Here is an 11,965-nt window from a genome sequence, read left to right as displayed (position 1 = left end):
AAGGCTTTTTGTCCCTACGAGGCCACTGTCATTTACCCGACGGGAGGGGTGAGCGAGTGAGCCCTGCAATCTAGAATTTGACCACTGATGTCACTGTTTTCAACCCATTTTACACACTGGCCCTTTAACTTTAAAGGCAGATCTGTATGAGGTACAAACTGAGGCGACAGTTAGCAGTGTGTTGATGCTTAGTGGTATTTCTTAATCTTTTCTGTGAAACTGATGTGCATTTAATAAACTTGCGTACATTATTAGCGTTATATTTTTAGGGGAAAATGCGAGTGAGAAAAAGGCACCGTAGACCCATGCCTTCAGTGGACACGCTCCCACCATTGTTTGCTGCTCTGTCTTCATTCAGTGTCCGGCCGTCTAGCGAGATTTCTCGCCATGACCTCAGGTGCTAAATGCTGAGACTGAGACTACCTGGGTTGATAGTACTGCAGGCTGTTGCAGTCTGCTACCGGCTGTACAACACGTCCACGGAGGAAAATAAATAGTTATAGTAAAAGATCGATTTTTTAATTAATGAATCGATATTGTGCCATTTAAAGGAAAATCGATTCGAATCGATTTTTTCAACCCAGCTCTAGAGTCTGGTGGCTTTGATGAGAGCATAGATGGAGAACTGATTGGGAATCGTCTGCGGCAAGGTGAACGGGTGAAAATGTTTTCAATATGGGGTACACTTCAAATTATATTGATTTTCATTTTTTTCAATGGGACTTTTTTTAGGTGACTAAAATATATTTTGTTGCTGCCCCCTTCCAAATCAGGACATTGCTTAGCTTCTGTGTTGGTATTCCTGCCTGCTTCTCCTGGAGAAGCAGGCAGGAATGGAGGCATGCTGGCTGCCATCTGTCATAGGTTATAACTGACTGTGTATANATAAGCGTGACTTTTAAGCAGCTTTCCAAGATTTAACATAGGCACAAAATTAAAAAAAAATAAAAATATTAGTAAAACGATTAATAAGTAAATACAATTTTCGCCTTTTTTCATTAATTTCCTAGTTTATAAAAACCCAGGAAAACCTCATGCACTAATCCAAACAAAGCATGGGAGTGCATTTTTTTGGCAATATGTCACTATTTTGTGAACCATCTCTACCTCTACTACCTCTGAACACTCATGTACAAAAATTGTGAATTTGACCATCATCAGTGTTTGTCGCTGTGAAACAACACATTTGTAATTTTTTTTCCAAATAGGTGAAGAGTAACACAAATAATGACATGTCACAAATTTAGTTCTGATCCTATCTCTATTCAGTCCTGTTCTTATTGTCCCTGAAGACAAACACACCCAAACACAGTTGTAGATAAATGGCACAACTGGTCTGGTGTATTCACAGCATGAGAGGAGCGCTTGTTAACAGAACTGGGCTAAAGCTTTGATCGTGTTTATTTTATTTGTGACTTGATGGACCACATTTGTGCCCTGGTTACAGACCTGCATGGGATCTGGCTCAGATTACAGAGAGCCCAGTCTGAAAATAAAAAATGGAACAAAGGCCGTACTGGGGAGGGAAAAAAAGCTCCAGGCGTGTTCCTGTGGTCAGAAGAAAGTTAAATATCAAGTGCCTGTTTTCTTTGCTCATGCACTTAAATCAATTTTATGTGAATTTATCAAAGCACATTTTTTCATTTTGACGTGTTTCTTGTGTTTGGTGCTGTGAGCTGTCATAGTTCAATACATAAGATGTGTTTGACTCGGCACACTGATGAAGCTTTGCTGCATAAAGGCAAAATGATTGTGTTTACAAAACTATATTGGCATGACTTTGTCTCAGTGCTGCTCTGTATTATAAAACAGCCACATGTTAGTCCTGTAGATGGCACTATTTCATTTGTTTAGCTAACCAAACACTGAACTAGATAGGGGACAACTGTGTGCCGTGGAGGGCTGAGAGCAGGTGATTTCACTGATAATGATGGAAAAAACGTGATAAGAGAAAGTGATCAGTGGTGTCATTTAATGCAGTTTTTGTTTGGAAAAAAATTCAACAATTACTGCCCCCCAAAACTTCATTTAGAATCTGGACCACAGAGGGCAAATCCACTTACAATCCATTTACAATTACAAACTGTACTATAAAACACCATGCATCCATTTTGGACGTCCTAGTTTAAATTAAGTGTTTAATCTGAGTGAGTCAGCTGGTTGTGGTGAGAAGATGCTCTGTAATCAACAGACAAACGCTGGAGGAGGGGCTGTAGTTCACCAAGATGGCAAATTTTTATCTGCCTGATGTTAAAAGTAACTACTTATTAAAAACTATTAGTCCAATCGAAATAAAAACAATCAATTGATGAGTGATTTATCGAGAAAAAATGCTAAATATATGATGCTCTTTGTGGTTTCAGCTTCACCAGTGTGAGGATTTAAAGGGACAAATCACAAACCACCAGTCATAGATTAGATTATATTGTGATTTACATATGTGACCACTGTTCTATGATAACTTCAGTGAACTCTGATGGTTTTACTCTTGTTCCTTCAAGGACTAGTTGTATTCTTGATGAGAGGTGATATTTTGATATTCAGTCCTGTATTAATGGTATTATCCATGAATAGGTTAGGAGTTGTGCACCAGAACAGAAATATATCTATGCTGTGTCCTGATTCCATACTACATACCAACAGTATGATGTAGGCATGGATGTTTCCAGTCGCCTCTCTGTCAGCTCTGCTAAACATGTGCTAAATTTATGCTCTTATGTCTGTTTTGCCGATGGTAGCAGCGCTTTTTTTTGGTTGGCGTTGGGTGGTGGTGGTGGTGGTGGTAGTGTGTAATGCAGGTTGCTCATCGGGATGTGGAAGTCAACTCACCAGTCTGTGAAGTCTTCTGACGACTGCTGGCTGGCCAGGTTGCGGCTTTCAAATGTAAATATCAAGGAAAAGATGGAGAAGAAATGGGCACCAGCTGAGCTAGTATCCTGTTAGTCATTGCAGAGGCGTTGGATAATAAACTGGTCAATGTTCGTGCTGCATCAGTTTCCAACGGGATGTCAGGACCTTTTGAATCCTAGAATACTGGACAGCACCACTTGACCAGGTGACTTTTTTTCTATATGCCGACCGAGAGAAGAAGAGGTGTGCTTTATGGCGATACTGTGACAGTGGGAATGTGAGGTGCTGTCCTGTTCCTGTTCATCCTGCGCCACGGAGAATGAACACACTGGATCATTGCAACACACCTTTCAGAGGCAGCTGCAGAGAGGAGTCAAATGAGGTCAAATTATGTAGACAAACTGTGATGAATGCCCCCAAAGATGTGAGAGAAGGAGCCAAACGGAGCCTGGAGCATGTTCCAGGACACCAGCATCAACGTCACTGATGACATCAATGGATGAAGCGAGTCTGTGGTGGATTTAATTTGTAGAACAGAAGCAACTCTACCCAAAACTATAGTTAAATCAGTCCACAGCCAGAATCCATGGATTACCAGAGCCATCCGGAAACATGGACGATTATAAAGTGGCAGCCAACAATGTAGGAAGACACAGAAGATGAAGGAGCTGTACCTTGTATCACTTCATCTAACAAATAAATGATTGATTTAACAGAATACAGTGCACGGCATCCTCTGGTATACCTTTGACGTTGTTGCACAAAGAAAATCGATATACTTCACTAATTTGTACAGGAAATGATGCAACATGTGCTCTAACAGAAGTCGATTTCACTGTAACTCCGAACATCACCACCAAGTAATCCTCACACAAGAGAAAACAAAATGTTGTTCCAGAGATTTCATACTTGTTTTTGTTTTCTCAGACCTTCACTGAGCTGTCTCACCACCAACCACAACTTGTTTTAATGGTTTGCAGCTGCTTCGTTTCCTTTGTGCGTTGCATTGTGGAGCAACATTACACACCAACAGCACACTCAAAAATCAAGCTGAGCACTGACTTTTTCTTTTCAGTGTACTTACTTTTAATTTTGTAGTTTTTCCAGTGTGACGCACACACATTGAAAACTTGCTTAGAATTGTTGTGTAGTATAGAGTTGGGGCTGAGTGCCAGTTTTTCCACATGAAGCCTCCTTTTTAGGTCTTGACTGATGATCCTTGCTCTAGTTTGACCTCAGTGTAACTCTTTGTGTAACATTTGACCCGTATGATCACACACCCCTCTCTGCTGCAGCAAACACTGGCCTGCTCCATCCTGACTGCTCTGCTCAGCGAGTTCTCCAGCTCCAGTAAGACCAGCAGCATCGGCCTCAGCATGGAGTTTCACGGCAGCTGCAAGCGTCTGTTCCAGGTTTGTTCACAGCCTCACTTCCTGGTCAGTGTTTTTACACGCTGGTAATACTGTATGCTTTTAATCCTCATTTCATCCTTCTTCCTACAGGAAGAGGGCCTGCGTCAGATCTTCATGTTAACCATGCAGGTGCTGCAGGAGTTCAGCCGCAGAGAAAACCTCAACGCCCAAATGTCGTCTGTCTTCCAGCGCTACCTGGCTCTGGCCAACCAGGTCCTCTGCTGGAACTTCCTGCCACCCAATCATATCCTTTCTTTGTCGCAGCCTGGTGGGGAGTCTTTCACCTCAGAAGGTCAGGATTTTAAATTTGATGATCTTCTCAAACGATTGGATAAATTTGGCAAAAGTATGGCGAGGAAAAACAGGTCAGTTACCAACATAACTACACAATAAGGGCAGTTTATGGCTTGCTGTTTCACACATTGGAATATTTATTATTCTTAAAGAGAATTTACAGAGTAATTACGCCAAGCTGGGCACAGAATAAAACTCAAGACAACCCCAGTGGTTTTATGTTTGTAGTTTTAGCCATCAACTTTTATTGGTTTGAGAGATTTTATTCAGCACTTTAATTGGTAAAAACTGGCACCATGACACTGCTACACTCCATTTTCCAACAGAATTCAGTTATGTAAGCAACAGAAGAAGATCTGGATAGTTTTAACTTTTTTACCCAAACATTATCCTACAACATATTTGTAAGTCAATATAAGCTGAAGTCAAGAGGAATTTTCATTTTGCAGACTCTTTAACTTGTTAGAGTAAATAAGGATGTTTTTATATTTGGTCCACTTCCTTTGCCAGTTAGCTTTCACATTAGTAATGTTACGTACTTGAGTACACTTGCGTCATCAGCATGCCCGACATTGCCCGTCATCAGCGGGGGCCAGTGGTTGCCCTCCTTGTCGAGGAGCTGCTGCTTTCGGGGACTGAGCTTTCAGGTTCGAAGATGGCCACAATGCCAGATCTTAGTCTTGCCGCGTCGGGCTGCACTGCCGTCTGATATGAAGGCATCAGTTATAAATTGAGAATGACCGGTTAAAAACTCCTCGTAGTTGCATTAAATAGAAGTCCACTTCCATGTTTTTGGTGCAGTTGGTGTTCACACCTGAACAAAAACTGTACTTGTGACCACTCTTTCAGGCGGACCTGGGCACGGATCGGCATACCATGCCAGGGTTTGGTACACAGTGTTCACACTGATCAAATGAACTAGAAATTGAAGAGTGCGGAGGCAGGATCTGTCTGTCTAAGCGACCATAACCAACGCCGTATGATAGCTTACTTACCAGAAATCCTGAGTGCAGAGCTGATCTTCCTGGCGTTGCTTTGTAGTGTGTATTAGGTTGAAAATATTGTCCATGGATATAAAGCTCTGGGTAGCCCTAAACTAAAATGACCAGCTTCTTCTCCATATTTACCGTGGTAAGATATCTGCTGACTGTGATTGGTTGTTCCTCGTCGCTTGACATGTGGTGCGCACTGCTTCGTACTAAATGTTGAACTTTGTTCATCTCAGAGCGCAGCCGTACGGCCCTGAAAATAAAATAGGCTCTTGGCAAAGCGTGTGCACTGCGACAGCTTCTCTCTGGCTTTTGAGTGCGCCTGCCACGCGTCTCCATAGACATGGGTGGATTTTAGAGTGCGAGAAATGCAGCATGTGTATGGCCTCTAAGTCAAAGTGTGATGAAGAATCACAGCGTTGTCCTCACCATGTTTCTTAAATGTAACTTAGGTGATGAAATGTGTGTGTAATTTGATCATGGCACCACTTGTATCGCTCATTATAAAGTGTCTCCCAATGTTGATGGCTAAAAGTACAAAAATGAGACCCAGGTTGTAAAAAGGTTTGTCTAGGAAAATGGAAATAAGTATCCAGATGCAGAGAGAGAATTCTTCTTCAATCTTCTTGACTTTGAAAAAGCAACAGATTTTAGGTTAAAAGAAATAGTTCATGTCGGGGTTACAAAGTTCAGTCAGTGGATCGCACTCCAAATTGTAAGACATTGTGTGTTTGTCCACATATTTGTGTGAATATACATGAGTTTTTTTTTTCTTCTCTTGTAGATCAGTATGCATTGTCCCTGTAGTGTGTGTGTGTTTGAATGTGTATGCGTGTGTGTGATGCTACAAATATGTGATACTCTGGAATGCATATGTGACCATCAGCTTTGCTTTGTAGTCGGAGGCACACATACATATTATCTTTGCAGTTGGCCGCATTGTTGAGCAAACTTAGGCACTTAGTGTGTTTTGTGTGTGTGTGTGTGTGTGTGTGTGTGTGTGTGCGCAGTCCAGGCTCATTACGGCCTAAATCCCTACCAGCCTGGCATCCTCTCTGCCTGTCTGAGGGGATCTGGAGTGGCGCTTTGCTGCCAGCCAGGGCCATGTATCACTTTCAAAGAGGTGTCTGTGTGTCCATCTCCGTGTCATTCCAGCGGCCCTCCACCCCCGCCTTGGCTTGTTGAGGCTCCCCTTGGTATGCCTGGCACGCTCGGTTCGATATGTGTTCTCAAAGATGCACTTTTAAGTCCTCTGTGTGTGTCTGTGTGTATTAGCTGTTGCAGTTCAACATTATTTCAGTGTTGGTTGAATATTTGAAGCCACCAGAGCAGTTACTCTTCATGTGAGGGACCTTTCAGGTTGAGGTTAAAGCAGGATACTGAATATTAAATATAATTAATGCAGTTACTGGAGTTTCTTGCTGTAAATTGCTTTGCATTGCGCCTATCACACATTTAAAACTGTAGTTGGTAACTTTCAAAAAAAAAATTAAAATAGGAATATTTGCTAAAACTTTTGCCACATACACATGAGACGGATAATTTGTTGGGAAATTCTCCTTCCTACTGTATTGCCTCGTAGCGCTTCTAATGGCACATGAAGGAAAACAACTAATCAGAGCCGAGGAGTTTGTAACACAGCTGTTAGTCACTTCAATGAAGGTGTGTGAACTTTGGTTAAACTATCAGACAAGTAAGCGCTGATCAAATATGAATCAAGATTCTGTTACTTACTTCCAAATGTTTTCAGAAACAAATTTAGTGTACTGTTTAGCTGTAAAATGAGAACAGTTTTTACCAAAGGGTGGTGCTTTGGTTTGGCCTGACTGTTTCAAACATGGCAGGCAGGTTACACCATCCTCATTTTACAGCTCAACAGTACACTAAAATATGTTAGCCATGTTAAAACAGTCCAGCCTACACGAAACACAGCCCACCAGCCATAGCAAACTTTCTCATTTTACAGGTAAACCATAAAACATATCTAATTATATTTTGCACCTTTTCCCCGATGGTCTGAATAAGTTGATAGATTTGTCACTGGTTGCACATCCCACCCTTTAGCGTCTGTAAGTGACAAACTGCTGAAACACATTAGCCCTTTTTACACAGAGATCGTGCTAAAGGCCCTCTACGAAGTCCCCTCTTCATGCCACCGTGGCATTTTTGCGCAGAATCAACAGCAGCGGCGGCTCCAATGTGTGATTTCAGACAGGTGGCTTTGTCACACCCTCGGCATGTGATATCGACGCCAAAGGCACCCTTTAGTTTCATTATGAGACATACCGGGCTTTTAAGTAACTCCAATATAAACCTGTTCATGGAAATACTTGACGCTGAGAGTACGTCAGTTTAGGGCTGGATGGAGAAGAGGTGGATGGGTTAAACAAAACAAGACTTTAACTCAGGAGACAGCAGCTCATGTGAAACCAAAAGTCTGTGTTGTATTTTGTTTTGACGTAATTTCCGTACAGTTGTCCACACTGGTGTCAGTTGTGAGGTATTTAGGTCAACTTACGTTATCGTCAAGTAACAAATGTACTGACTTTCCCCCACAATATGAGCCTTTTTTCTAATCTTCACCGCAACAACTCCATTTCAATCACATGTTATTAGAGCCCTTTTTAAACTGCCTCTTCAAGGCAGGAATTTCACTACGTTATGCCGCCTCACTGTTCTGTATAAAAACTACAATCGCGGAATAGGGGGTCAGACTGGTCTTGCTTTTAAGCCGCTACTGGAGGTACTAACAGCACAGAAACAATGTCTGTGTAAATGGGACCCACCACAAGAGATTTAGAAAGTAGCTGCTAGCAGTTAGCGGCTAACTCAAAAAAGAAGAACAGCGGGAAATGTCCACAAATTGGGAAAACAATGAGGTGACAGAGCTCCTTACCCTCAGAGCAGAGGACGAGATCAGCCGCCATGTAACAGAGATGGTGAACGATTGTTATTGCCATTGTATGCCTATGCTATTGTTTATAAAGCGCTTGCATATATTATATTTTATACAAAAGGCTGCCACTGTTGTGTTGAATGTTATGCCTGTCGCACTATGTGAGGACTGTGGGAATGACAACGGGATGGTAGAAGCTCAGTGAGCATGACCACTTTATGACAGTTATGGATGGAAGAATTTTTGCATTCAAGTGATGAAATATTTAATAATATTTCAGTGGATCATTTATACTTTTTCAGTTGAATTCCCCATTAATATACTGTACCACCAATTAACTATACCTCAATATGTATAGATATTGTTACATAAGGTTCATTTATCTTTATTTTTCTTTTTTAAAGCTTGTACTTAAACTTATTGCACTGTACATTTCATGTTAGCTGTAATCAAAGTGTTCTTTTTTCCCCCATCTTAAATTGGTCAAATTGTCACAGTTCGGTTACATTAAAAATGTTTACTTGTGGCCCTCTGCAACCTGCAGATACCTTTCCAAAATCATCAAGTAAATTTGAATGACTGTGAAGTAAAGGAAGCTGATAATTCATAAATAAAATGAGGTCTCAGGTTACCAGGCGCCTGGAAATACAGCTGCAGTTCTCTGGTTTCTCAATGTTGATTGTCTCAGGCCATAGAAATAGCAGATCAATTCTCAAATCAAGTGGCATTCTCCTTGAAATTCTGTGCACATGTGAGTGTATGCCCAGCCTACAAGTGTCTGCACTGTTGTTGAAAAGGAGAACAGATTGATGAAGGCCACTGGGAGGCCTGAGTGAGTGCGGCCGCCTGTCTGCAAGTGTCACAACACGCCTGTGCTTGTGTGATGCGATGCAAACGTATGCCAGGACGGGTATCAAGGGGCCTCTTCTAATTGCGTGGCTGACAGCCGCCGTCTTTCACACACGAATACACACGCTCCTTGACCAGCTCAAAGACCCTTTTTTAAAAAGCGTTTCTCCCTCAGACGAACTGAGCGGCATGCATGTCATCTGTCCTCGCCGCCGTCTGACCCTTTCGTCTCTGGTGTCATCTGGTGGAGGCACGCTTCATGGGCGTCGGTGCGACACCATGTCACTCCACACCGGGCTTGACTCTGCTCGGGGTCGTGGTCAGGCCTCGAGGCTGCGGCGGCAGTCAGGTGCTGTAAATGGCTGTCCGAGCTGACAGATAGATCACCTTCGAACGGTGTTGCCTCCACTCTGCTGGATCAGTCTGCATATCTTGATCCTCTTTGCCTTGTTTTGATGGATCCGGTATGTTAGGGAATCTCTAAAGTAATCTGTGCCACTTGTGTTGCTATAAAAGCCAGTGGGGCTTTGTTCTGCAGCAATTTTGTTCTCTCCCATCTGTTCTTTTATTCACTAGAGAGGAATGTGTAGATTTCATGGTGTATCAGCTCACTAAACCTCAAGTTGTTTCAGAATAAACCATGGCCGCCTCTTCCATTAAGGCACTGTTGTCTTAATCAGCCCCTCCAGGATGTTGGGAGTGTGACTGTTGACGAAAATTCAAACAATCCTTGTGAATTCAGTTGTTGCATCCAAAACTTGGTTGCAGCCGTGGCTGCTGGAGCTGCTGTGCCCAGTAGAATTGACATATCTGGTATGAAATTAATCTGCTCCAATTCAAGATGAGATCACACTTGTCTATGGATGTCAGTATTTGAGCCACAACAAAGGCCAAAATGTGGCCTGTAACAGATGGCTGGGCTTGTTGTTTTCAGCCTAGCAGATTTCCAAAATCTTGGGTCCCCTAGGGGCTGGTCAAGAGGAGTGAGTAGTCAGTTGTCAATGAGAATTTAAAACAGTGATTTTAAACAGGTTTTCAACAACCATGAATCACTTCAACCATGAGAGGTTCTTGAACATACATGCACACAAAATATTAGGCTGATTGGTCCAGTAGTTTGCAAGGTTAGCTGCGGACAGATGGCTACACACACACAAATGCATGCACACACGACCAAATGCATGATTTCTGGTGGAAATAAAGTGTCTAAAAAAAATGGCAACATGCATCACAATTCTTTTTAGAAATGCTCCAGTGAAATCAGGCATTTTAGGCCCCAGCAGTCCCCCCAAACAAGTCAGTAATTCTGGCGGTACTGCTGAACGTCTGCCTCTTACTTGACTTGTAGTTAAATACTTTGCCATAAGACGAGAACAGCTTTTAGATTTTTTTGTCTTATTTTTAGTGAGATTTAATAAAACTGGTATTAATTATCCCTGAGTTACAGTCGCCCCAACCAGCCTTCAGTAATGAGTTATTCTTGTGCTGAAGAGACGACTGTCAGCCTAACACTTGCCCCGGCCCTATCTGTATTCTCATTAGCTGCTCGTAGGTCAATTTATAGGCAGTTTGGCCCTCAGGTTAAGGTTAGGATTTGGAGTGTGTAAGCTGATGCTGGATGTTTGTCTTGGCCCTGACCTGCACAGAGAATCTTCAACTGCCGCTGTCCAAACACAGATGGGAGGGGACATGCAGATGGGTGAAATGTTGGTGCATGTATTTTAAAGTTAGATACTGTTTCACAAGGACTTGCGACACTGTAAAATGCTCTCTTTAAAAAACAATCTTTATTACATTGAGAAAGACAACAACTTTTTTAACCTTAAGTATCGATGATTCTTTTGGACCCAACACCTTGATATTAAAGAAGTGCGTGTGCTTTGCACCATGATTGCTGAGATTTAAAGTACTTAGTAAAGTAGATGTATCTTTCACTTAAAAAGACATGTTCGTTATCTCTGCTAGGCATAAGTCTGGAGGGGATCATGCATTTGGTTGTGTGTGCACATGTATGAGTGTGTGTATCTGTCGGCCACAGCTAATCAAGCAAACTACTGGACCAGTAGGCCTAATATCTTGTGTGTACATTTATGACTGTATGCACAAGGACCTCTCGTAGTTGCAGTGGTTCACAATTGTTGAAAGCCTGTTGAAATGTATTGTTTTATACCTGTTACTCCTCTTGACCAACCAGTAAGACTTCAGAGGGGTATTCCAGGTAGGAGGTTCAACAAACTCTGAGTCTATCCCTGAACTCTGAGTTGATTTACCCTGAGATGGGAAACTCTGAGTTACCGGTTCCAGAACAGCTGATCTGAGTTAGTTCAGTCAACTCTGAGTATGTTCACTCTGAGTTAAACCGACAATAAAAAGCCATCATCAATGGAGCTCCGACTCCACGATTCACCATGGCAACAGGTAAATAAAAGACAGCGCCTCCATTTTAATCCAGTGGATGTAGAGATATTAATGCATGTGTAGCAGACGGTGCACGTTTATCTTTAAAAGAAGAGCCTGAGTCAGAGCGCGGAAAGTGTAAATAAGTTAACCATAAAGTTAATAAAAAAGTTTTATTCAGTGTTGTCCGTTTAGTCATCATTTATCAGACTTACATTTTACATACACTTACACTTACATTTCCTTAATGAAGATAAAGTGGTGGAATCTGACTGTGT

The 11,965-nt window shown here is 42.0% G+C and overlaps 1 protein-coding gene across 2 annotated transcripts in view; it reads left to right on the top strand.

Moving 5' to 3' along the window:
- Nucleotides 1-11,965, top strand: part of xpo4 (exportin 4) — a 230,709-nt gene that overhangs the window by 11,759 nt on the left and 206,985 nt on the right. For both annotated transcript variants that reach the window (XM_050049190.1, XM_050049189.1), the window contains exons 5-6: nt 4,146-4,262; nt 4,353-4,506. In XM_050049190.1, coding sequence (XP_049905147.1) covers nt 4,146-4,262; nt 4,353-4,506 — 271 coding nt within the window. The remainder of the gene's footprint in view (nt 1-4,145; nt 4,263-4,352; nt 4,507-11,965) is intronic.

The sequence above is a fragment of the Epinephelus moara genome, chromosome 7 (genome assembly GCF_006386435.1).
Source record: "Epinephelus moara isolate mb chromosome 7, YSFRI_EMoa_1.0, whole genome shotgun sequence".
Taxonomy (NCBI): domain Eukaryota; kingdom Metazoa; phylum Chordata; class Actinopteri; order Perciformes; family Serranidae; genus Epinephelus; species Epinephelus moara.
The sequence above is the reverse complement of the archived record's forward strand: the minus strand, read 5'-3'. Positions and strand labels throughout refer to the sequence as shown.